A 27,151-nucleotide genomic window follows, 5' to 3' on the forward strand; every position below is an offset into this window, starting at 1 on the left:
TGTATATTTGTACATTGTTTATATTTGGAGGTCATTGTCCTCCTTTGTTTTACAGTTGTTTATTGTCTTATTCTTTAAGTTAGATAGGTATTGAGAATTATATAGATCAATAATATTCTAAGTTTGTCATTTATAATTAGACTAATCAGGTTCTTTAGATACATAGAGATTATACTCAGTATAGATAGATAGTCTTCAACCTCTTCAAAGAGCTGTAGAAAATGGCCTTTAATCTAACTCAGAGTTTTGTGGTAGTGAGACACAATTGCTCCTGGCAACACCGCTCTATTCCCGAGAGAATGTTGAGCACCAAAGACACTCCACCTGGAGCCTTTCTTCTTGGCTGAACTGGCCTTTGGGTAAAGAAATGTCCATACCTCAACCACTGACAGAAATACAGAGTATCCGTGAATGGAAAAAACAGGACTGTCATATCCTGCCAAGACAGGGTAAGATAGTTTTGGCAAGTTTCTTGCCTTTGAAAATGGTGTGTCAGTTATGTTAGGCCTTAGCCAAAGTTGTTTGCTTCAACACTGCAAACGTGACCTTGGGTGATTGCCCAGGTAGCTAGTTGTCTCTGTGATTTGTTGCATGTTTTGGAAGTTGTTTGATTGCACTTCTTAATTACTCAGGTAACATTATTTCCCTTCTCAGATCTTTGATGGGGTTGAAGACTATATAAATGTAGTTACTTTCCACTCATGACTTGACCAAGCTATTTATTATACAAGACCTAAGCTAGTTAGAATAGGATATTTGTACTTATTGTATATAATTTCATAGTAGGTTTAGAACTCTCTTACCTAAACAAAAGGGGGAGGTGTTGCGGGAGGTCCTTCCGCTCCTCCAGCCAATAGCCACTGAGATACCAGCCCACTGGGGCGTGGTCTCTCTCCCTTTAAAAAAGCGGCCACTTCCCTCCTTGCGCTCTCTTACTCCTGCTTCCGGCGACTAGACTACCTTCTTGATTGCACAGAGGGCTGTTGTCTGGGACGGTGATCTGTAAGTTTTTTCCCCTTTAAATAAATAACCATTATATTAATCATAATTCCAAACTAGCGTGGGATTGTTTGTGACTTACGCTTTCGCCTTCAGGTGACCAGCAAGATGGCTCAGCTGTAAAGGCATTTGTCACCAACCCAGATGATGTTGGGTCCCAGGTCCTGCACGCTGTCCTCTGACCTCCACACATGTATGCATGTGCACGCACACATGCAAAATAAACACAATGTAATGAACTTTACTTATTTGTGTATTTTAAAATTAGAATGAGAAACAGCAGGTTTTCTTATTGCTGCTCATGCGCTCACGGTTTTGGCTGACTCTCTCACCTCCTCTTTTACACTGCCCTGTCCTCCCGATCCTTCTGTATACTTCCATCCCCAATATCCCTCCTTCCAGTTTCATATCATATGTATTCTATTACCCTCTCCGCTTCCCTCCCTAGGAGTCTCCCCACCATGAGCCCCTTTCTAGTTTTTTTTAGCCTGTACCCACACTCTCTTCAACATACATATAAATACATATATGTGACAATTAGAATCCAGCATCTGCCTATGAGAGAGAACATGCGGCATTTGTTATTCTGAGCCCGGGTTACTCAGTTAATACAATTTCATTTTTTGTTATGGCAGAAAAATATCCCATTGTGTACCTGTACCACAATCTCATCATCGGTTGATTCCATTTCCTTCCGACACGAAGAGTATCAATAAACATGGATGTGCAAGCATCTTGGTGGTGGAGATAGAGCTCTTGGGGTGTGCCCTGGAGTGGTGTGCTGAGGTCGTACATAGTCCTAGCTCTAGCTTTTCGTGATGCCTTTGTACCGATTTCTGTAGCAGTTGCCCTAGTTCTCATTCTTACCAAGGGTGGATAAGAAGAGCCAGAATTAGTTGCTGTTTATTTCCTTGATGATGGCCATTCTGCCAGGGCTGAGATGGAATCTCAGGGCAGTTTTCATTTCCCCAGGGGCTAAGGGTATTCATGCTTTTTAAAAAATAACTTATCAGCTGTCTTTCTTCTTTTGAGAAATATTTATTCAGTTCATCCACTTATCCACTTCTTGGCAGCTTTGTGTTTGGGCAGGTATTTCCCACCCCAGGTAACCCTCTCTGGAAATGCCCCCTCTCTCTCTCTCACACACACACAGAGCTGTGTCTCCTAGGCGATTCCAGATCTAGTCAAGTTGACCATGATAATGGGTCATCAGAGTTCAAGGGCAGCTACATCAGTGGGTCTTGGAAAGGAGCTATCATACTCCTGGGCTCTAGACACAGGGGGCCTGTTACAAAGGGCCACAGGGCAAAGCACCAAGACCAGCAGGCAGAAGGTATTGGGGGGAGGGGAGTCTGCATTTATTGGAGTTTGCAGGGAAAAAGGAAGGCAGGGCAGCCTAGGCAGTTTAGGACAGGTTAGTCTGAATAATACATGGGGCTTTGGATGGATTGGTTCCTGACTGGCCAGTGGTCACATCTGTGAGAGCTTGTCTTGATTGACGATTGATGTGGGAGGTGCCACTGTGGGTGGCACCAGCCCAAGGAAGGTAGGTCTAGGCTGTCTGAGATAAATAATCGTGAACCAGAGAGCGAGCCGGCGTGAGCAGCCATCTTCCATTGTTTTTGCTTCTGTTCCTGCTTGAGTTCCTATTCCAACTTTCCTCAATGATGGGTTGTGACTTGGAAGAGTAAGAGAAAATAAACCCCTTTCTCCCCATGTTGTTTTTGGTCTTGGTGTTGATACAGCAGCAGAAAGAAAAGTAGAAGCCTGAGTGAGGAAACCCAGGCCCAGAAAGACAGGTGTCACAAGTTCTCACTCACTTGTGGATCCTAGCACTGAATCTTGGGATTGGTGTGGTTAACTGGGAGTAACTGTAGAACTGAGGAAACTAGAAAAGGGACCCTTGGTTTGAAGGGGAACGAAAGACTTTAAGGGTGTTGGAAAGCTCCACCTGAGCCCCACCTCTCATTCCAGACCCTGCCTCTGAGATAGCCCACCATTTGCGGCTCTACCTCTTAGGATATTTAGAGCCCCTCTTGTGGCCCACCCTCGTGGTTTCACTTCTCCCCCAGGACCGCCCAGGAATGCTTTGATCAGATTAAACCTAGACTTATTAATTGGGCTTGGTTTGATTGGTTGTGTTGGTGGAGAGGCTTAATATTGGGTACAGAAATTTTCAAAGAGGAAGGTAGACCATAGGTGATATGAAGAGGGGAAGAAAGTAGTGGAGAGAGAGGTCTAGGTAGGAAGAGTGATGGGGGTAGGGTAGTGGAGCAAAGGGAGGCTAACTAATATGGAACATGTTTGAGACAGTCATCTGGATACCTACTACTCCATAACCCTCACATATATTTAGCATAGTATTTTTGGGGTTACCTTACATGGGGATAATACTCCTCCAACATGCCATAGGTTGCTAAATAAAAAGCCCAGTGCCGCATGAGGGATATCTCCACTTGATTTATTTGGTTGGGGTGTCCCAGAGACCTCCTTACCAATGCAGGTAATTGCTATTGCTCCTGGTTGCCCTTCTGAACACAGTGATAAGACCTGACTGTTGAAGACACCACACAATTTGGTCACAGAACATGGAGAAATTAAATTGGTCCTGACCAGAAAGTTCCTCACCTCCTGGCTAGCTTTCATAGTACAGAAGGTGCTATACAGGCTGCTGGTGGGCGTGGGGTAGGGAGGTCATTAATAGTCAGTTCTACCCAGCTGTGAACCCTGTGAGCTACAAGAATGATCAAGATATGATCACACACACACACACACACACACATATATATATACACATATTATGTAGAGTTATAGTTTAAATTTATATATTATAGTGACCCACTTCCTCCAACTAGAGTCCACACTTCAAGGATTTCACAGTCTCTGAAAACAGCACAGTGAATTCAAGACTAAGTGTCCAAATGCTGAGCCTGTGGGGGCTATTTCTCTCTCACACTGTAGCGGTGGATTTCTGGTTGACCAGATGGCTTTGGTCTAAGAGCCGACTTATTTCTGGCTCACTGTGACTCATATGGGACAGTCTTGTCTAACCCATGCCAAAGAAGGGGCTTCCAAAGCACTAAGTCTGGTGATTCGAGGGTTCAGACTTGGCCCTCAACTCCGTCTCTAGTTCACTCCTGCTCCAGCCCAGGCTCACATACGTCAGGGAAATGGCCAGTGCATAACGGGAAATGTTTTGAATACGTGGCAGCTTAGTTCAGTGGGGGTGTATGTCTCCTTCCATCCCATTAGTAATCCCATTCCATGCACAGGAAAACCTGACCAGACGTGTCCTTTAGCACAGAATGCAAGCCTGTTCCCTGAGTGACATTAGCTCAGTTTTTGGTGCCGATCGGATACGTTCAATTCTTCCCTTGCTTCCCTGTCAAGCCTCGTGGGAGTGCCAGCAACTCTCTAGCCTTCAGCTTAAATCCACACACTACCTTCTCCAGTCCCACCACTCCTGGTTCTCAGCAGCTGTCCAACCATTCCCCAAGTCCCAACTGTAGACTCTGTCTAGGTAAGACCTTCCCGAAGTCTGTTTCTCTCTCCTGGTGAGTTCAGATATGTGGAGTGTCTTAAGAACTGAGCCTTTAAAAGTGACTACTCATAAAAATTCAAGCAATGCAAAACAGTTTCAGAGTTTGGCAGATGTTCCTCTGTTTCTTATCAGACTCAACAGCAGGTAGTGTCTTGCCATGAGTGCTTTCCAGTTGTTCTTATTTGATAACTGCTTCCTAACAACCTGGATTTAAAGGTTCTCCCTTCATCCCTTGATGCTCTACAGGACACTTTCTTGCATACAGTTGATTCAATAATTAACTTTTCTAAAGTTGGGAGCCTGACACCTTCAGCTCCACGCAGAGTTGGTGCCTTTAATTCACTATAACCCAAGTGCTCTGCTTGATCTCTTCTGCCAGGCTGGCATGGGGTGGGTTCAGATACTGTTTCTTTAGCCTGCCCAGCCCCCATTCATATGTGGAAAGTCTACAAAGTGCTGGTTCACATGAGCCATACACATAACCTCCTGACTCTCTTTAAAAGAGTTTAAATCTGAGTCCGAGCATCCTTGATGCTTGACTGGAAGGAAGTTTGTTATTGGGGATGCAGGAGGATCCTCATAACTTTGGGCAAAGATTCTGGGGGATGGTACCACACTGAAGCACCAGGAGCTTCTGCTTCTGCCACTGGGCACAGGTCCTCACAGGGTCTTCCCGGTCTTGGCCCTTTTATTTCTGAACTTCTTCTCTTTGCTAGCTGGAGATTCTTGATGCTTAGGCCTGGCCTCCACCTCCCTGGCATCACACAGCCACAGTTGTGTCTTCTACAGCACTGGCATGATGTAATATGTGTGTCCTCTTTTTTCTAAACCCTTGGCCTCGGCCACTCCAGCCTGCAGAAAATTTGCTTCATGCTTCCCCCTGGATGTTGACAGAATCATTTTGTCTCCTCTCCCAACTCCAGGCATCCCCCAGATGTCTTCTGAGAGACAAACCTTTCCACCTTATACTTTATTCAGCCACCATTCATTAGCGTAACTGCCTCAGCTCTTACACTAATGAAAGATTTCTGTTCTGATTGGTAAACAGTATGGTGGCAGAACACGGTAGAAAAAAATCAATTAATAATTAAATTCTAAATTAAACCCATCAATTCAGGGTAACCATGATAGGATGTCACAAGGGCCGTTGATAGATGGGCCTCCCATGTACTTATTTATTACAAAGCACCCCCTGCAGTGTGCCTCTCAGTGATATCACTATATTGAAATCATGATTGTCCCCTGATGCTAATAATCACTACTTTAGATGTATTGCATATACACTGCAATTCTTGTATACATTGTAAACACAGTGTTTCACTACTTACAAGTTTAAGAATTCTTCAATAAAGCAGGAAAATCTACACTTATTAGCATTCTATTAACAGCCATATATCTGTGTCATCTGCATCTGTGGAGGACACAGTGATGATGTGGGATTCCCCTCTGTATGCTGTGAATACCATTGGTTAATACAGAAACTGTCTTAGGCCTGTGCAAGGCAGAACTTAGGTAGGCGGGGAAAACCAAACTGAATGCTGGGAGAAAGGAGACAGAATCAAGGAGAAGCCATGTAGCTCCGCCAGAGACAGACGCTGGAACTTTACCCGATAAGCCACAGTCTCATGGCAATACACAGATTAGTAGAGTAAGAGTTAGCCAATACGAAGCTAGAGCTAATGTGCCAAGAAGTGATTTAAATAATATAGTTTCTGAGTGATTATTTCCTGGCTGAGCAGCTGGGAACAAACAAACAGCCTCCTACAACAAATTGGTGTGCTAACGTGGGGCTGACTATATCTACATAAAATCTGAGAAAGGTTGGAAAGGAATTCTAGACACAGAAAAACAAAGTTTAGCCACATTTTTTTTTGGGGGGGGGGCTGATAGTGTGTGGCAGATCCCTTAAGAGAATTTTTCCTGATTCAGCAGTAGCAGAAAAAACAAAAAGCTGTGTGGTTTTGAAACGGGCCATGTTGCCAGTGTGAACTCTGGCTCTTTCAGGAGGCCGAGCATTTAAATGGGGTTTCTGGCCAGCGTGCTACAAGTTACTTGGTGGCAGCATGGGCCAACTGGTTATCAGAATTGAGGTAGTAAGGATGGCTCCCACCCAGCAGTCTCAGAGGCAGTAAACAGACTTCCACCATGTTGGACTGGGCAGAGCAAGCAGGCAGGGCCGTATTTATTCTAGTAATGCTGCCGCTTGGGTTTTTAAGAAGTGCTTAGCATATTAAGAAGTCAGCCTGGTCAGAAAAGGATTACAGATGTACAATAAAGACAGATTCAGATAAAGAAGACCTCTAAATGGGTCACATTGGATAAATGTATGTAGGCTTGGGAGAGAAAAGAAAAAGAATATAGACAGTTATAAAAAGAAGCAAATGGTTTTAAAAAAAGTAAAGTTTTTTTTAAAGTGACTGAGCATAGACAGTCATAGATTAAAAGGAATAAAGAAAAATCAGCCACATAAAGATGGAATATACACAGAGAGTCTGGATTATGTATACTATTGTGTTTTCTCTGAATTTTTTTTTTCTTTTTCGAGATAGGGTTTCTCTGTGGTTTTGGAGCCTGTCCTGGAACTAGCTCTTGTAGACCAGGCTAGTCTCGAACTCACAGAGATCCTCCTGCCTCTGCCTCCCAATTCTTTGAATTTTTTTGACTGCAGAGAGATTTGATTCTTGGAACTACTAAGCTAAGCCAACATATATACTTTAAAGGTATCTTGATTTCAAAATATGGGTTTAAGGATATGTTGCTTTGGAAAAGAGGTGCTTTCTTTGTTTCCACAGAGGATGAGGACCTGTGGAATCCTTCCAGACTAACATGGTTTGATGGACCAAGATCCCTCCCTGAAAGGTCACTATGAACACCCCCAAAAATACTTTGCCCAACAAAAAGCAGGAAGCAGTTTGAAGAGAACTATGCTCACATTTCCAAATACTGTTTATAAATGTTTTTTTTCACATTTAAAGGGAAATATGCTACAGAGACTTGCATTGGTATGGATCTTGCTTTATTGATACAAATTTAAGGTCAATCTTGTTATATGTATATTTTTACTATTTATTAAGGCATTGTGTTTTGTGCAGCTCATTTAAAAATGTAATGTAGCCGGGCGGTGGTGGCGCACGCCTTTAATCCCAACACTCGGGAGGCAGAGGCAGGCGGATCTCTGTGAGTTTGAGGCCAGCCTGGTCTACAAGAGCTAGTTCCAGGACAGGAACCAAAAGCTACAGAGAAACCCTGTCTCGAAAATCCCCCCCAAAAAATGTAATGTATAATTAAGAAATATAGGTTAAAAGATAATCATCTATAATAGTCAAGCATGTAGTCATGTTAGATTTTCTAGATATACAGAGATGTATTTCAGATGAATAGGTATTCTTCAAACCTTTCAAAGATTACAGAATATGGCATTTAAAATGTTTTAATAACTTAGGACTTTTCATGACTGTGAGACACATCTGCTCCCATAAGAACCAATTACTTCAAGAGGAAGATGGGCATTGAAGATGCTCCTTATGGAGTTTGCTAGCCATTTGGGCAAGAAAGTGCTCTTGCATGGACTGCTTGATGTTATGCTGTGTGAGCTGGGCATGCAGGATCCATAGAGAGATAACTGCTGAACTTGCCTAAAGGTGAGATGGTCCTTTGGGGTTCCTGCTTCATGAAAGAATCTGCCAGACATTCTATAGGACACAGAAAAAAAGCGACTGAAAAACTGCCAAGATAGGCAGACTGTTTTTGAGATTTCCTGATTTATGGGAAAGTCTGCTGGATACTATGGGCCAATAGGCTGAAGATGAGTTCCCCAATGTTACAGAAGAACTTTGGGTGACTGTCCAGGCAGCGAGATGTCTCTGTCATTTCTAGAGTTTTGGAAGTTGCTTACAATGCACTTCTTGTTTACTTAGGTAATATTATATCCTTCTGGAGTCTTTGATGGAGTTGAAGAATAGATAGTTATAATTAGTTTTCCATAGTTATGATAAAATATAAAGTAGATTTAAATATTGTAACTGTAATTCTTCCTTGATACCTGTTTTGTTATATGTAATTTTACTATGTTAAAGTTAAAACCTTCCTTTTTATTTAAACAGAAAAGGGGAGGTGATGTGGGATTTCCCTCTGTATGCTGTGAATACCATTGGTTAATAAAGAAACTGCCTTGGCCTGATAGCATTGAGTAGAGCTGAATGCTGGGAGAAAGGAGGCAGAGTCAAAGAGAAGCCATGCAGCCCTACCAGAGACAGATGCTGGAACTTTACCTGGTAAGCCACAGCCTCGTGGCTATACACAGATTAATGGAGATGGGTTAATTTAAGATATGAGTTAGTCAGATATATACTTAAGTTATGGGCCAAGCAGTGATTCAATTAATACAGTTTCTGTGTGGTTATTTTGGGAGTCTGGGCGACTGGGAAACAAACAAGCAGCCAAGCAGCCTCCTACAACACAGTAAGGCTTATAATACACTGCATCCGGGAGGGTCTACCACATGCCCTGAATGCCCTCCACACCGAGAGAACAAGGACAGGAATAACACGCTTCCCATGTCTTCAATACAAAATAATTTGATGATTTTTTTTAACAAAAACATGGTTTTCCCACCATTGCTACTGACATAAATGCATGACACTTGAAATTAATTCTTAAAAGGTTGTGTAGGAGACCCAAATATGTCACCCCCAAACAGGAATGATTGCTGAGTCAAAAGCAGCGAAGATGGGGTACATGCAGGAGAGCTCTGCCCTCCCTCCACCAGCCTAAAAACAGGATACACTCAGAAAAACAGAAGACTCCCCTCCAACCAATGTGAACAAGATCACATTCTCCTATCATGAGAACAGGCTGACCACACATTACAACTTTGGACCTTAGGCCCATCCACCCAAACGAGCTCCACTTCTGCCTCATTCTGCCTGTTATTTGCTCTCCTCCAGGTCACCACACCTGGATACTCAAAGTCCTCCTCCATTGCCTAGCCACTTCTCAAGGCCTGTGCTGTCACTTGAAGATGTTATATAAGCTGGAATTCAAAGCCACTTCTTTGAGAGCTCCTTATTCTCTGTGTGTCTCCCACGAGTGTATGAGATATACATGTTAGTAAATTTCTATTTGTCTTTGCTTGTAAATCTCTCTTTTGTCCTAAGGGTCTCTTGCAAACTAAGAATCTACAAGGGTTGAGAAAACACTATTAATCCTTTTAACTCACATACACATTCACCAACATGTCAAGCATATTATATAGAAGTTTAGGGTTTAATTTCTTAAATTATAATTATTAATCAAAAGGTAGATTAAAAATCAGAGGATAAATTTTTATACAATAACACATTTGAAAAAAATTTTGAATTAAGATGTTGATAAAAAACAATTTAAAATTCTAAGAAAATATACTTCAAATGTTAAAACTGCCCAACATGTACTTAAGCATAATCAAGCATTTTCAGACATGAAATATTCAATAGTCATTAAAAAAATAATGACATCTACATAAGCATACATTCATCCTAAATTCATGGTTTCACTTGTTGAAAAACATACCTACTTAAGTGAGAAAGCAGCTTATTTGACAAGTTATAAATCAAGACAGTAAAATATTTATTTTCTAGGAAGCTTTCACATACAGCTTCTTAATAATTTATTTAAAATGAGAAATCTAAGCCTTTTTGATCTTGTTCAGTTGAGAATAACACCTTAGCCAATAGACTAAGCTTTATTGTTCATACTTCAGAAAAATGGCATCAGTGAGAAACATGTCATAGAAATACCCTCTGCAGACTGTCCTTACATCTACTAGAAAGTCCGGCATTGCAGCCAAAGCTTTAGAAACATCTGAAAATGCTTTTGTTTTCTTTCTTTCTTTCTTTCTTTCTTTCTTTCTTTCTTTCTTTCTTTCTTTCTTTCTTTCTTTCTTTCTTTTTCTTTCTTTGTGTGTGTGTGTGTGTGTATTAAGTGTTTAGAGTATGGGGTTTCCAGACACAGAAAGACAAACATTGCATATTTTCACTCCTAGTGAGTGCTAGCATTTTTAGATTTTTGTGTCTAACTGAGGGTCTGTGGAATTTAGGGGTGTCTCAGAGAATCCCAAAGAAATGTAGGATATTGTCATTTGCTCTTGGTTGCCCACTGGATCTTGATGATAAGTCTCTGTTGCTGAATAAACTTGGGTCACAGGACACGGAGAAATCAAGTAGGCACTGACTAGGGAGGTTCCTCCTTGCTGCCTGTCTTTCATAATGCTAGAAGTTGCTATGCAGGCTTCTGGGGTGTCTGCCACTCATCAACAGTCTTATTCAGCAGTGAACCCAGTGGGTTACTGTATCGAGTGCGACGGTGAGATGTGCCCACGGATGCAACAGCAGCATGAAGGCTTTGGGGATAACCAGCTGCTTTCTGCTTTGTTTTAAGACTTGCAACAGGAGAAAACTCATGTCTGCTACAGTAAACCTGGCTAAGAATCCATGGTTGGGGAATGTTAATGCCCAGAGGACGACTTACTACAATCATTTTGCTAAATGGAAATAGTATCAAATTGCCCTCTAACTTTGTATCTCTATACTTAGATTAGTGCAGTTCTCAGATCTCCTGAGGAAAGTTTCTTTGTGCAGTGGAGGACAGCTAATGAGGAAACACACAACCTGTCAGTGTGCCGTGGAGTGTTCAGCCAGCCCCAGATGTGACAACTATTATCACACACCTCTCCCTGAGGCTCCGGGTGACAGAAGAGGGGCCAAAAAAAAAAAAGGTAAGATCCAGAGGGTTGAAGCTCTGTCTTCTGGACATAACCCGATGCTCTGACATGCCACCCCAAACTATGGTGTGTATCTAGACTCCCAAGAGACTTGCTAGTCATCTTCCAGGACATTTCTTTTTGCCTTCTAGACTGATTTACCTGAAATTCAAGTTCTATCTGCAGGATTGGAACCTTTCTTATTGCATAATTATGATACAAACGTTTAAGATGCTTAAGCACTGTGGTGGAGTGTGCAGTCCCTACAATTTATGGATTGACTGGGTACCTTGTGCTCCCTGCTAGGTCCTGTTTAGTTTGAAGGTACTCATTGCTACTTTTCTGATAAGGAAAGCAGGTTTCATTTGAGGCGAAGAAAGTTGGAGGTATGAGGGAGTCTGCCTCCAATAGTGCGAGCTTGAGACAATGCCACAGAGCAACATGGAAACGCTGCTGTCTTATCTATGGCACCAGGTTCCTTCAACCCCAAAGTCAGCTGGAACGGGATCTTGTAGCATGCCAGAGGTGGGCTCTAATGCAGGATTCTGCGCGGTGGGGGGAGTGCGGGGGTAGAGGGTAGGGTGCTCAGGTTGGGTTGAAAAGGCACTTCCAGATCAAGAGTACCTTACAGTCTGAGAAATCTGCCATGGCAGGACCCAACCAACAGGAGCCAAGCCACTCCCGGGACCAAGTCTTCTCACTTCCCGCTCTAATGTGCACAAAACTGCTGGAAGCCTAGGGGCGGCGAGCGCGTCATCGCCATAGCCTTCCGCCTTCCCACTCGCTCTGGGCGCACGTGCTTAAAGAGTCCCTGCCCCTCCCGCCTCCGCGCGCGGGGTCGCAAGTTTCCTCCGAGAGGCGGGCGCGTACGGCGTCTCCTCGCCACCGCCTCCCCGGCCCCCAGCGCCGCAGTCTCCGCCCGCGGGGAGGGCGCGCTCTGGAGCCGGCAGGGTGGGGCGCCTCGAGGGAGGGGTCCCAGCGCCGCAGTCTTCGCGGCGCCCGCGACAGCAGCAGCAGGTGGAGCCCCGCTCAGTCGCGAGCAGCACTTAGCCGGAAACCTGCGCCGCGGCCGCCCGGCCGGGAGCTGGCCCGCTAGGCTGGAGCCCACGCAGCCCCGGTCCGACCCAGTTTCCCAGGCACCGGGTTACGGAAGCCGGCGGCCGGGGGACCGCGGTTGGGGCCGGGGCTGGACGCATCTCCGTGCGCACAGCTGCGTTGGAAGACCCCAGCCCAGGGTGCAGGGCTAACGGGACCTGACTCTCCTCGGCCGCCACCTAAAGACTTGTGTTCGGGGACAGATCGGTTGTGGGACTGAGGACCTCGGAGCCCCCGCATCTGGCCGGACGCTCCCGGAGTCTGGGTGGCGCGCTCGCTTCACCGCTCCAGAGCGGACAGAGAGGCTCTTTCCAGGAGACCGGACCTCCTTGCCCGGTCCTCTGTGGAGTCCTAGCACCCAATGCCTGTTGGTCTTAAGAGCCTCCCTAGTTGACACAGGTCTGCAGGTGTTCTCTACTGGTTAGATTTCTTCTTTGGCTAGGGGAACAGTTGCCGCCAGCGACATTCTTTGCCCGTGGCTGCTCCACGTCCTGGGTCTCCCGTCCTGCCTGTATTTTGCCAGCTTCACTGACCCTCAACTCTGCCTTTGCTTGTTGTGCGTGCTCCTAGCCTTTGGTTTTACCGGGAGTGTGCAGACGTTTTCTTGTCTCCCCTTTGGGAGGGCACTGGTCTCCAGGGAACGGCTTTGTGTGTGGTGGGATCGGGGTCCTCAACCATGGCCTTCACTTTCGCTGCTTTCTGCTACATGCTGTCCCTGGTGCTCTGCGCTGCGCTCATCTTCTTCGCTATCTGGCACGTGAGTAACCTGCTGCCGGCTTCTAACTCTTTTGCCCCAAAGACCCCCTCAACCCCACCCAGGCCCACCTCGGTTCCTCATTACACCTGCCTTCTACACATCGCAGGCGTGGGCGGACTGTGAGGCCAGATAGAAGCATTTGTTGAGCAGACCTTGTCCATCTCCCTTGTCCCGGAGCAGGAGACACAATTCTTGACATCCCAGAGGCCAGGCGGTATAGGTACTGGGCGGGTGCACCTTCTTGCCCTGGCTAGAGCGCGGGGAGTGCGGGGCACTCTCCTGGGCGTGGCAAGGTGTCCCGGGCCAGTTCGAAGTAGTGGCTTAAAACCCCATCTGCCCGGCTCCCCCCTCCCCATCCCCTCCTGCAGGAAAGAAGAAGCACTGCCGGTGGCCCAGGCAATTAGTCAAGTAACTATAACAACTAAACATTTAAAATGTCAGCATCTGTGGTGGGTTGCGTTCAGACATAATTGGAGACAAAGTGGAAACACAACCAGAGCGCCTTGTAAGAGGAAGGAGGGAGAGGCCAGGCGGGAGGGGAGGGAAATCAAGAGGGATGGGAGTTAAGAAGAGAGAGGGAGGAAGACCAGGATAAATAAGGTTCCAGGTGTGATCTGGTCAGGCCCATCATCCCTGGGGCCCTGGCTTCCTCTCAGTGTGGAGAGCAGATGGGTCATAGGTCAAATCCCAAGTCAGGTCCTGTTGGCACAGTTAGTGGAAGTGACATGGTGGCAATAGGCACAGTCCCTTTTCCCTAGTCCTTTCCTTCTCTCTCTGAGTCAAGCAATCCCATCCCCACCAGTGATTTGATTCCTGAACACCGAAATGGGCACTCAGATATGGTCTGATTTCCTGATGCACACACTGTGTGTTTGTGGGTATTGGTTAAATGGTGGTAACTATATCAACCTAATATTTAGGAGAGTTAGTAGATGGTGCATTTGCCTTCTTTCCAGCATCATATATATATATATATATATATATATACACATTTCCTGGTCTGATGAGTCATATTGATTGCTTAGCATGTATTGGCATCCCAAACAATGAATCCGCATTTAATAAGCAGTGGTTAAAATGCCTGCACCCCCTGGGCCAGAAGAGATGCAGGCTGTAGGTTTTTTCCCTTCTGTTTATCTGTACATGCACATACCTACTTAAAGGAAATAACGGAAGTTCCTGTTTACCCAGTATGTAGTGCTCCACCCTCGGACCTGTGTAGTCTGGAGAAGACCTCTCAGGTGTACCTCCAGTTATCCCCACCTCCCCTCCCCGACATCCCCGGATATCTGGAAGCAAAGATGGATGTGGCTCGTCATAAACACATTTAAACATTGATTTTTTTGCCTTGGAAATCTCTCTGCACTGTTTTCACATGAAATTATTTCCCATCAGCCGCTGCATTTGGGTACATTTGTCATGGTTTGCAGAAGCAGAGTGAGACTGAGCTTTTCGTTCATTTGCTGGAAACCACGGCTTTGTGTTCTTTGTGGATATTGCCTCTCACATGCCAGGGCATTGTTTAGTCCCCACAGATGACTTTTTTACATGGGAAGAAACTATAGTTCTGAAACTTGCCCAAGCTTGTGCAACTTGCTTGTGTTGGACCTGGGATTTGATTTGAGTCTGTGAGGGTCTTATGGCCAAGCCCTTTCCCCAGCTGTAATCACTGGCTTTGAATTACTGATTTAATAATATTTTCTACCCAAAACATTACCTCCTATGTCAGTAAGATATTTAGAATTGGAACTTCTGATTGGAGTATAGCAAAGTTCAAAACAGTACACATCTTTCCCTTCCCTTCTACCTTTTGCTTTGTCTTGTTTTGCTTTGCTTTGTTTTGTAGTCAGAGTATTGATATATAGTCCAGGCTGGCCCAGCATTCAACCTCATCCACCTCTGTCCCCGAAGTGCTAGGATTACAAGCGTCTACTACACACCCAGCTCTGTGCATTCCTCTTTAAAAGAAGAACTTCTACTCCATCTTTTTAAAAAGTAGACTTGCTTATGAAAGCCAAAGGGTAGAGGTTCATTTCCAGAAAGTTTGAAAATACAGCCATATGCAAGGGAACAATAGTCACCCGCACCTTTCCATCCAGAGAAGACTGGGTGTTTTTAAATGCATTTAAAAGGCTGCATACGGATGCAGCCCACAAGTGTCTTGAAAGGTTTGCTCCATAGAACGATGTCTGTTTCCAGCCAGCCTGAGATGAAGTGTTTACTCACAATTCAGAATTTTCTCTGCTCCAGCTTGGCCGAGCCTGTTTGCAGACAGTCTCATTACATAAACACAGATGAAGCTGTTCTGTGAAAAGATCAAAGATGCATTACCGCCTATTTCAGGCTTTTAGTTTTCCAGGTTTTTAATGTCTAGAGTCCCCCTGAACTTCGGCAGTTAACAAATAAAATTAGTCCCTAGTGACGCTCTCTAGAAAGGCTTGATGTAGTGCCCCATCTCGAAATGGCTTTGGTCTCATGCCGGCATTTACCCTTAGAGTTTGAGTGCGCCTCACGGGTGATAATGAGTCCTAGTTGGCTGAAGGGAAGTTTTACTAGGCAGCGTCTTCATGGCTGGTCCTTTCGGCCAGTTCTAACCTGTCAGACCCAGCCACTAGGAACACGTCTCACTTTCTCCAGTTATCCATCTATAAGAAGAAAGGCGGGAGTGTTTTGTGAAACCGGATGCTTGGGGTCATTGTAACCTTTTTCTTGGTCATCTTCTTTGACCTGCTCTGAGCCAGGGGCAGCACAGCCCCTGCCGGCCCTTCCCTGGCCTCCACTGCTGGTCTGTTTGGATCAAGCCATCCTCTAGCATCCAGAGCCAGCCACCTGCAGCTGCTGCCTGTCCACTCTGTCCCCGGCCACCCCACGGCCTCTCTCCACCCACATGGGAAGAGAAGGGCCTTTACTGCCCATCCCTGTTCTCTGCAGCTGAGGACAATCCCGGGGCATGGAGATGCTTCATAAGCTTTATACTGGATTCTCCTGCCCTTCTGCCTGGCCCATTTCTGACGGCCCTTGGGGACCACACCCTAGGTAGCCAGGGGCATGCATCCTTTTCTGAACTTTAGTGCTTTGGAACCTGGAGAACTACAACTGATGTCAAAAAGGGCCAACCATTCCAAGAGACTCAGAGTCCTTGATACCAGTGGGCAGTCGTCCTGCAAGGGAAGCGGGGGGGGGGGTGGGGGGGGAGACAATGGTGAAGCTGGTGGTCTCCCTTTGTCCAGTGTGATATGTTTCCTCCTGCCAGGGGCCTGGGAGCACGGGTGAACCGGAGGGCTCCCCCTGTCTGTTGTGATATTCACTTCTCATTTCAGCTTGTGCTGAGTGTTGGCTGGCCACCTCCCAAAGCCAGTCTTGTCATCACTGTATCTCCATCAATCATGCTGTAAGAACAGCGGAGGGAATAGAACTCAGAGGCTCTGGAAACAAGCCAGTGCTGGCTGGCAGAGCCTCATCAGTCACTGATGTTTCTAGGCTTCCTAAGCTTGGATGTGGCAGAGGTCCCAAGGCAGGTTTTCTCTAACTCTCTGGTCTCCTCCGAACAAAGGCAGGTGAAGCCATGTGGCCTTGCCGTGGGGGTTTCTACATGTTCCAACCCTGAGAACACATCTGACTTCACTTTCCTCCTGTCCCCTCCACTCACCGCTCTCTCTTGTCTGCTGTGTGTTCATGTGACTCTGCCCTCCATTCTCGGGGCCAGTTTTCTGCTACTGACTTTCTTCCCACAAGGAGAGAAATCCCTAATGTCCCCGTCAATGTGCTGTCTGATGGTGTCTTCTCCATTCTTTTCTGTCACTGTCTTTTACCTCTGTGGGCCACTCCCTGCAGGACACACCAAGGATTTGGGCCTAGTCGTGGTCACATCCTCACTGACCTGTGTTGTGGCAGGTACTGAACTGACCTAGTGACCTCGGTGAATACTGAGCACTCACTGCCCCGCACTGATCAGGAGCACTCACTGCCCCGCACTGATCAGGAGCACTCACTGCCCCGCACTGATCAGGAGCACTCACTGCCCCGCACTGATCAGGAGCACTCACTGCCCCGCACTGATCAGGAGCACTCACTGCCCCGCACTGATCAGGAGCACTCACAGTTATGGGTGCTCACAGGTCCCAGATCTAAGGGCTGCACCTGGCAAGGCCTTTCTTATTGCTTCACAACATGATGGAAGGCACCATATGGCATGAGAGCATGTGTTCCAGAGAGGGAAGGGAGGCTCCACACCCCGCCTTTAGAGCTAATTCTTCCTACGATAACAGCTTTAATCCATTCATGAAGGTGGTATCCCGTGACCTCATTGCCTCTTAAAGGTCCCACCTCTTCATACCATTACAATTGCAATTAAATTTCAACATGGTTTTTGATGAAATAGTCAGACCATAGTACCCACCCTCCATGAATTTCTCCATGTATGCTCTGGCAAATTCATTTCTTCCCTGGCTCAAGTCATGATCTCCCTTTTGTTGAAGCTGATTTCTTCCTTGAATATTGATTAGACGTGTTTCCCTGTATCCTTAGTGCCTCACCCCACAACCGTGTCTCAGGTCTCCAAGTCTCTTCTCTTTGTAGACAGGTTTTGCACCCCCAAATCCTGCCCCTTTCTCTTTAAGTTCTTCTATCAGACACATAGTAGTCTGGGAACGGATAAAGCCAAGCGCTCTGCATCCGTTATCCAGGCCTGGACAAGGTCGGTGTTCTCCAGAGGTGTTTCTTCCCTGATTTAAGATATTTGTTGACCGCCTTTGACCCGTGCTCTATGCCCACAGTGCTTCTTTGCTCAGTGCCTGCCAAAGATACTGGCAGACTTCTGCTGGGCCATCCCTGGGTACCAGTTAGTGCTATGAAGGCCTCTCTGTGGTTTGACATGGCTGCACATGTCTTCCTTGTGGCTGTATTCCCATTATTTCTTGGACCCTGCCCTGTGTTCCTCTTTCTACCCTGGGTGCTTTCTCACGTTTCTAGCTGGTTGTTTTCTTTCTGCCTCTTAGTCCTGCCCTTAGGCCAGGCCTGCATGTGCCCTGTGGACTGCCTGCCTCATGCCCATTTGGTTCCGCACTGAACCCGTGTGCCTTCATCACTCAAGGCTTCACCGGACCTGGTCGTCACCTAGGGACCTTTCCACTCCTCCTTCATTAGTTACTGTTAGGTGTTAGCTTTCTGCCACGAAGAGAGTGAACTATAAAAGATTCTCTTGGGCTCATAGATCTGAAGTTCTAGTTCATGATCCTGTGGCCTGATGGTGTTGGGTCTCTATTGAGGTAGTCCATCATGGGTATGAAGCAGAGAAAAATCATAAATCATATGAACCAGGAAGCAAAAAGAAAGAGAAGGAAGAGATTGGGGTCCCTTAATCTCCTGTAAGGGCACACCCCAGAATGACCTCCTAGTAGGCTCCATCTCCTAAAGATACTGCCTCCAACTAACTGTGTGGCTCCAAGACTAAGCCTTTAATCTGTGCCCCCTGGGAACATGCACCATCCCAACACGGTCACACACACACGCCTGCACCATCTACCTTGCCTCCCGACCCTGCTTTGGGCCAGGCTTCATTTGTTCTTCCTTAGAGTGTCATATCCCTTCAATATTGGCCTCCTGAGTTTTTATCTCACTTGAATGAATCCACCTGCTGCACCCCCCACCCCAGAAAGGTAGTTCCAACATCGGAAAGAATCTCTGCATGTCATCGCATACTAAAACCCCTTCTGGCTTTTACTTACGAACCTTAAAGGACTTCTAAGACTAGGTCCAGTTAGCAGTTTGCTCTCACTTGACATCTTCTGTGCTCCAGCTAGTTCCCACATGGGCCCTTCCACATCCCTGGAATGCTGTCTACTCACCTCCATTCCTTATTGGGCTGGCTGAGTTCCAGCCTACATTCTGTGAAGCCTCCGCTCACCCTATCCATTGCTGCTGTCCCTTGCCTTACATCCCATGGTTCCACTGGTCATGCAGCCCTAGGCTCCTTGTTCATGGGGATTGGAACTGCTGCTGTCTGTTGTGTCTTCTGTATCCAGTGCATGGTGGTGCAATGATTAGAGCCGCTACTGCAGAGTAAGTCCATTCAGCATCCAGCTAATGTGCTGGATCAACCAAGTTTGACAAATTCTTTCTTGATGAATAGCTTCCTAGACTTACAATTGTCATAGGGAGGGTTTCTAAAATTATACATTTCTGGATCTGCAGGAGGCCTGCGGCATCCCAGACATGGTGGCTCTGTGAGGGAAGGTTGTCCACTGTTCTATTCTGTGAAGGGACACCATGACCAAGGCAGCTCATAAACGAAGGTGCTTAATTGGAGGCTGGCTTACAGTTTCAGAGGGTTAGTGCACGTACATCATGTCAGGAAGCATGGCAGCAGCAGGCTCTGTGCCGGGGCAATAACTGAGAGCTTGCGTCTGGTTCACAAGTACACAGGAAGTGAGTAGAGAGTGAGACTGGGCCTGGCAGGAGATCTTGAAATCTCAAAGCCACCCCAGTGACACACCTCCTCCAACAAGGACCAAACATTCAAATACATGAGCCTATGGGGCCATGCTTGTTCAAACCACCACAGCAGTGAGTTTTATAGTCCAGCATCTCTAGGCAGAGGGGAGATGCTCAAAGGGACAAGTCAAGGGGGGAGGTCCTTGTATCTGTGATACCCATGAGAATTTTATTACATTTCTTATGTGTGTGTCTGTGTCTGTGTGTGAGCGCGCGCGCACTCACGCACAGCCATGGTGCAGGTGTGGCAGGTCAGAGAACAGCTTATGGGAGTCATTGTTCTCTCTACCATGTGGGTCCTGGAGATCATACTCATACTGTCAGGCTTGATGGCCAGTGCCTTTTCCTGCTAAGCCATCTCCCCAGGCCCTGTGAGACCCATTTTTTGGTCATAATTGTAAAATACACTATTCTCTCACACCGCTTGGCGGCCAGATGTAGATAGTCTCCTTGTGGCTCAGAAGACGCAAATATTAAATTCTAGCTCATATATTTGCAATTCAGGTCGCTTCTTCTTACGGTGACTGAAGGGACCTCAGAAAGGAAGTTGAATTGTGCAGCTTGGAGGAGAGGCACCAAGTGAGTCCTGCTGCAGACAGGGCAGCTGTGCCCATGCATTCCAACCTCAGATCTGGGGGGCTAGGGTGGCTGCTGCTGGGGGGTCATTTATGTCCGGTGTCTGAATCTTCATTGGTGACTGAGATTTTGTATGCTTAATAGCACTGGGATTCTGATTAAATCTCTTAAAGGTCATGAAAACTCCCAAGTGCACAATTAAGTCATGAGTTGGTCCGTGAATAAGCAATGTAGAACTTAATGATGAGGCTGGCAAATATTTTTAATTTAGCATAGGGTGCAAGGCAAACATGAGACTTTCTTACATATGCCAAAATAAAGCCAAAACAAAGAGAAAGGTATCTAAACCGAAGGTAGGCTGAAGTGAAGCCACCGGTATTTCCCGTGTACACCACAGGGTACCTGGGACAGGGAGCTTTAGGGTACCTGCGACAGGGAGCTTTAAACTGATTTGGTGAGAACTAGAATTACCTGGGAGGAGAGTCTAAGTATGTTGTCAACCTTGGGTTGGCCTGTGGTGTGTCTGTGAGGGCTTGTCTTAATTCAGTTAAAGAATGTGGGAAGATCCCGCCCACTGTGGGCAGCACTATTCTTTAGGCAAGGCTCCTGAACTGTTAAGAGTGGAGAAGTAGAACCGACCACAAGCAAGCAAGCAAGCAAGGGACAGGCAAGCTTTATTTGTTAAAACACAGACAGAATATCACTGCAGTGAGCATGAATACATACATACAGTTTCTCACAATGGTGGAAGTAATGTGACTGGCTGTTTGAAATTCTTGCCTTGACTTCCTCACAAGGAATGGTCAGCTGGAGTTGTAAGTTGTCACAAACACTTTCCTCTGCAAGTTGCTTCACATCAGGATGTTTTATCACAGCCACAGAGATGAAACTCAGCACCCTAGACACTAAACAATGTGACAGGCTTGAGGAGGTGGCCCTACAGCAGGATGTGGGACTAAAGACTCTGCTTAGGATCCCGGGGTGGAGGAAGATACTGTAGGAAGATGATGTTCAAAGTCCTGTCTGCCTTTGCACCCCGTCTCCCACCAGCCTCCATCTCAGGGCCCCAGCACCACACTTAGACTGCATCGGCCTTTGGGTGTGTTTGTTTGTTACTCTGGCCACAAAGGAAAAACGTCTCTCCCGAATCTAAATTGCCCATGTTCTTTCCCACGGGAGGCCTCTGTTCTCATCTCAGCCATTCTGCATTTCAGTCCGTCGCCAGCTCCCACAACACTGACACACTCAGGTGGTTCATGTGTGTGCCCATGTCCTCACATACTTTAACATGTGAACACATGCCTTGGCTTCTCAAATGATGCAGAAGCTGATTGTAAGGGTGATTTCAGTCTGGAGCAGTCATAGAATTTTGAGGGACATGGTGGCTGCGTGTTGACACATGGCTGGTGGGTGGTGGCTCTCCGACTGTTGACAGTGATAAGTCATCTCTGGCAGCTTCATTTGGTATGTGAAGCCAGAAGTTTACATGTTTCATCGTTGGAAGAAGAGGGAGTCTGTGGCTTTGGGGATAGTGGTGACCCCTGTAGAGCGGGGTCTAGCAATTGGCCCTGCTGGGTGGCGTACTGCAGGTGCTGAGCACAGCATCCACTAGGATGCTCCTGCATCTTCTCTGTGGCTACCTGCATCTTCTCTGTGGCTACAAGAAGGACCAGTGTTGTTTGGTACAAGATTCAAGTGCCCAGGAAAATGTAGTCTCAGTAGAGTGCCTCTGTGGCATTTGCCAGGCCCTGAGTTCAACTCTGGGCACCAGAGAGCAATCACAAACACAACACAACTGTGCCTCTGTAGCTGCTATGGCCTTCCGTGCAGGCACAGGAAGGGCAGGAACTGGATGCTTCCGTCTGTCTCCAGAACTTGTACAGATGCTAATCAAGTGTGTGCGGAACTGGATTGTTTTCTGTCCAGCTGCCAGCTAATTGGTCTCGTGCACAACTAAACTTAGACTGGCTTCCCTGTTGCCTGTTTCCTCTAGTTCGGTCCTGCTTCTAGCCTTAGCTACATCTCCTCTGACTACCTGAAGAGAAAGGGCTCTCGTTAGCTCTACAGCTTCTACTCTGGGGGTCTGTGTAGCTTCTCTAACATTTTAAAATTTGATTTTTTTAAAATTGTGGCACAATGCAGAAGATATTGTCTTAACTATTTTAATTCTCCTTTAAACACACCATAGGTACATTGAGTGTGTTCATGTTTTTGCACCCATCCACCACCCATCTCCAGAGCTTCACCTCTAAACTCAAATCCACCCTATCAAATAGTAACTTCCTGTTCCCTTTAGTCCTGGCATCTGCTCTTCTACTTTCTATGAATTTGACAGTTCTAGGTACCTTATTTATATAATTTGAGAAAACAGCAATTTTTTTCTTCTTCCTGTCTTGTTTCACTTAATGTCATGCCTGCAAGTTTCACCCATGTGATGGCATAGATGACAGTTGGGTTCCTTGTTAAACTGAGCACCGTTCCATTAGGTGTATAGGCCACACGTTACATAGCCACTCATCTGTCAATGAACTTGAGGTCGGATGCTGAATCTTGGTTGTTGATTAGACTGGAGATGCCTAGTGAATTGTCAAGGTGCACTCTGGGTGTGGCTGTGAGGTCATTTCCACAGACGACTCATGCACCCTGAATGTGTGTGACTTCATCGAGTGGCATGGGACATGGATGGAACTAAAAGCAAGAGGAAGAGGAAAGAGGGAAAGCTTGTACACCTGCATGCTCGATTCTTCTAGAGTGAGCATATATCCCATTTGTTTTTTTCCGTTGCCCCGGTCTTGGCTCAGCACCAAGATGATTTCCCGGCCTTTGAATATCAACTTGTGGTGAAGTTTCTAGGGCATTTTATGCCTCTAACCTCAGTCTCTAGGGCATTTCATGGTTGGTCTTTCTTACTGAATACTGCCAGCCTCTTGGATGGAGAAGCTGCTGGCTTTCCAGCTGGTGCAGGAGGTCCTTCTGCATTTGTGTTGCTTTCATTGGTTATTAAAGAAACTGCCTTGGCCTAGTTGGTAGGGCAGAATTCAGGTAGGTGGGAAGACAGAACAGAAATCTGGGAAGAAGGGCAGAGTGGCAGATGCCATGAATCTCCGGCCTGAGATGGACGTAGGTTAGAATCTTGCTGGTAAGCCACAGTCATGTGGTGATACACAGATTTAATAGAAATGGGTTAATCAAGATGTGAGAGTTAGCCAATAAGAGGCTAGAGCTAATGGACCAGGCAGTAATTTAATTAATACAATTTCTGTGTGGTTATTTCAGGGGTTAAGCTAGCAGGGAGGCAGGATGTGGCCCGTGCCTCATACTACACCCAACTCTCTGGGCTGCTGAGACCATTGTGGGGATAATCAACCTCTGATTGTGTGAGTCAACCTAATGAACTCCCTCTTGTAATTATGTATATTCTCTTGGTTTAGGTCCTCTGGAGAACCCCGACAAATCCTCTTGACTTATTTCCATCTTGTCATTGTGAATGACACTACACTGAGCACCATACGCAAATGCCTACCTAAGGCCAGCTACCAGTTCTGTGCAAATAGTAAAAGCAGAACACCCACATCACACGATCATTCTGTGACTCCTCTAAGCTTACACAGAGAGACTCTCTGGGTCTCTCATCTCTCTTCTTCTCTGTCTGCTCTTCCTTGTCCATTTGGCCCCTGGCAGGTACCATTCAAATTAACCATCCTTCTCTTCCTGTGATCAAATGACTGAGAAAAATGGTTTAAGGAAGCAAAGCATTATTTTGCCCCCTTTCAGCCATGGCACAGACGGTGTGGTGGAGCAGAATGGCTCATATCGTGGCAGCCAGGGAAGCATGAAGAAGGGAGAGGGACCCAACTCAAGCATATCCCATAAGTAGCAACTTCCTTCAGCTAGGCCCCAACTTCCTAGAGTTTCCAGAACTTTCCAGAATAGTATCACTAGGGATCAGGCTTCCAATAGCAGACCTCTGGGACATTCCAGATATGTGCACTGAAATACCTGGCACGCTGGGTGGTGGTGGCACATGCCTTTAATCCCAGGACTCTGGAGGCTGAGGCAAGCAGATCTCTGAGTTCGAGGCCAGCCTCATCTACAGAGAGAGAGTTCCAGGGCTGCACAGGGAAACCCTGTCTCAGAGGCTGAAGGGGGTGGTGGTGAAGAAGAAGAAATTCCTGGCCAGGTTTATTGCATTATTTCTATTCTATAAACAATTATAAGATCCTTACTTAAATCTTATTAAGCTTTAGTTACCAGAAATTATAAATGGTCCTTAAGCAGAGATTTTAAATTCTAAATCAAAGACCACTCTTCCGGGAGTCTGCCTGTGACCATAGCCAGTTATTTCAGGGGATTCCATCAAGAAGAGATTAGTAGTGTTTCCCATAATTTTAGGGTGGAGAAAGTTCAAGGCTGTCTGTGAACTGACAATTGCACCTGCTATTAGGAGATAACAAGGGTATCTTGCCAAAAAAATTTTTGTACTTCATTAAAACCTGATTTGCATTTCTCATCTCAAGTCAGTGGAGAGGTGCAGGATACCCTTAGGCAGTGCTGGGGTGAGAGGAGGGGGAGGGGTGGGCCAGGCAAGCAGCCTTGCATGTTTTGTAATGGAGTGGAGTGGGGGGGGCAGAGACAGGACTCGCACACTCACTGCTGTGCTATGTTGGGCGCTGCTGTGGGCACAGACGTGGAACATCTGCCAGTTCACTGGGAGATAATTTGGAAGCTCACTTCATTTTTTTTATTCTTTTAAATCCTGCCTTGAGTCATTTGAGTCATGAAAGTTGGAATGTGTGTGTTTTCAGTCAGATTCATTAAAAGATAAAATTATGGGCTGGAGAGATGGCTCAGTGGTTAAGAGAGCTTGCTGCTCTTGCAGGGGACCTGGGTTTAATTCTAGGCACCTACATGGTGGCTTGCAGCATCTATAATTCCAGTTCCCAGGGATCTGACACCTGACCTGTAGGCATCAGGCAATCATGTGGTGCACAGACATACATGCGGGCAAAGCATACATTCAGATGAGAGAGAGAGAGAGAGAGAGAGAGAGAGAGAGAGAGAGAGAGAGAGAGAGAGAGAGAGAGAGAGAAAAAGAAATGGTAAGACCAATTTCTGACCACCACCACTAAAAATGCCATAGCAATGTAAGTCCGTGCTTACCCAGACACCTGTCTTGTGTGGATAGTTTGTTCTCTCTTTGCTCCTGTGGCAGAGTGAGGTGAGGAGCAGGTGGAGAGGCTTATGCACCCTCTGGTGTAGCTGGTAGAGTATGGGTCGAATGTCCCAGTGGAACAGCAGCATCCTGATGCTGAGGCTGAGGACTCCCATCCTTGTATGTTTACTCTCCTCCAGGGTGTGAGCAGCTTCACTTCCCAGAGACTGTCTGGCCAGAGGGAGCAGAGTTGATTATCCTTTGAATATCCACACTATCCACAGATAGTGTGCTTAAGCTGGGCTTTGATTGACCCATTGGTTCCCATTCTTTGTGTCTTTTTCCCTCTCATGAGGGAAAACCACAGACAGGTACCACACATGCCTCCTCTCTCCTTTCTTTCTTTTTTTTTTCTTTCTTTCTTTCTTTTTTTTTTTTTTTTTTGGTTTTTCGAGACAGGGTTTCTCTGTAGCTTTGGTGCCTGTCCTGGAACTAGCTCTTGTAGACCAGGCTGGCCTCGAACTCCCAGAGATCTGCCTGCCTCTGCCTCCCGAGTGCTGGGATTAAAGGCATGCACCACCACTGCCCGGCCTCCTCTCTCCTTTCCTCAGCTATCCTTCCTAGCCTTTCCAGGCATAGCGCCCACTTACATTGTTTACATTGTATCCAGTGATAAGTCAGGGAGAATTCATATTGTTTACATTGTATCCAGTGATAGATTAGGTAGAATTCATATTGTTTACATTGAATCCAGTGATAAATCAGGTAGAATCCATATTCTTTACATTGTATCCAGTGGCAGATGAGGTAGAATTTAGCTCTCTACCACTGCCCTGGAGCAGCTCTGGGCTGGCTGATTTAGCAGTCTGTGGTTGTTGTATGGTCCTAGAATTAGGGACTCTGGTTCCTTCCCCTCTTCCTTTCTCTCTTGTTTTATTTGTTCTGTCTGCTTCCCTCTCTGCTCCTTTCTCCATTGCTCCCAGGCTCCTTTTATTTCTTCTTTGCGTGTGTCTCCGATCTATTGGAGGCTGCACAGTATCACTTAGCCCAGCTGGTAGGTTCCAGGGCTGGGAAGTAAGCTGCCACCACCTCCCACTGCCATGATGTCTAGAACCGTGGGCTGACATTTCCAGCGCATCAGTTTTCAGCATCTGTGTTCACATGGTCCATTTTGACTCTGGGATCCGCTTCTCCTGCTGGGGAAAAGTGCAGGGGAGGAGATGGAGTCTTGGCACCAGCTCCTTTTTTCTTCCTTATTGGCAACTGATTCATGAACTCTAAAAAAAGAGTTGATAGCAACATGGCTGGCTAGCCGTGGCAGCCCAGATGGCCCCCTATATAATAGAGACATTTGTATCTTGGATTAAAAACTATTTAAATGTGTTCTGCAAACCTTATCAGGAAAAGGAATTAGTAGCTTCTCTGAAGGAGTGTCAGTATGGAAAGGGTTAAATGATGAGTTAGTTCTTTGGGGTGGTAAAATGAAAATAGAATTGGAAAGTCTAGAGCCTGAATATGGGGTGGATTCTGAGGGTACTACTCTAGTTCATGGGGAGCCTTAGATATAAGAAGAGAGGTCCAATATGAACCTGCATATATGGACTTTGTGCTACATGTCTGGCTGTTGTGCCTGTAAGCAGAAATTTCTGTCCTGCCTGGTCCTGCAGCCATTCAGTCCCAAAGAAACACACAGAAACACACAGAAGTTTATAATAATTATAAACTGTTTGGCCTATTAGCTTAGGCTTATTATTAACTAGCTCTTATAACTTAAATTAACCCATAATTCTTATCTATGTT

At 46.1% G+C, this 27,151-nt stretch overlaps 1 protein-coding gene across 1 annotated transcript in view; it reads left to right on the top strand.

Moving 5' to 3' along the window:
* The first annotated feature begins 12,261 nt into the window (after nucleotides 1-12,261).
* Nucleotides 12,262-27,151, top strand: part of Cnih3 (cornichon family AMPA receptor auxiliary protein 3) — a 107,807-nt gene continuing 92,917 nt past the window's right edge. The window contains exon 1 of the mRNA XM_057769817.1: nucleotides 12,262-13,131. Coding sequence (XP_057625800.1) covers nucleotides 13,051-13,131 — 81 coding nt within the window. The 5' untranslated portion in view covers nucleotides 12,262-13,050. The remainder of the gene's footprint in view (nucleotides 13,132-27,151) is intronic.

This window comes from Chionomys nivalis, chromosome 5 (assembly GCF_950005125.1).
Source record: "Chionomys nivalis chromosome 5, mChiNiv1.1, whole genome shotgun sequence".
NCBI lineage: Eukaryota > Metazoa > Chordata > Mammalia > Rodentia > Cricetidae > Chionomys > Chionomys nivalis.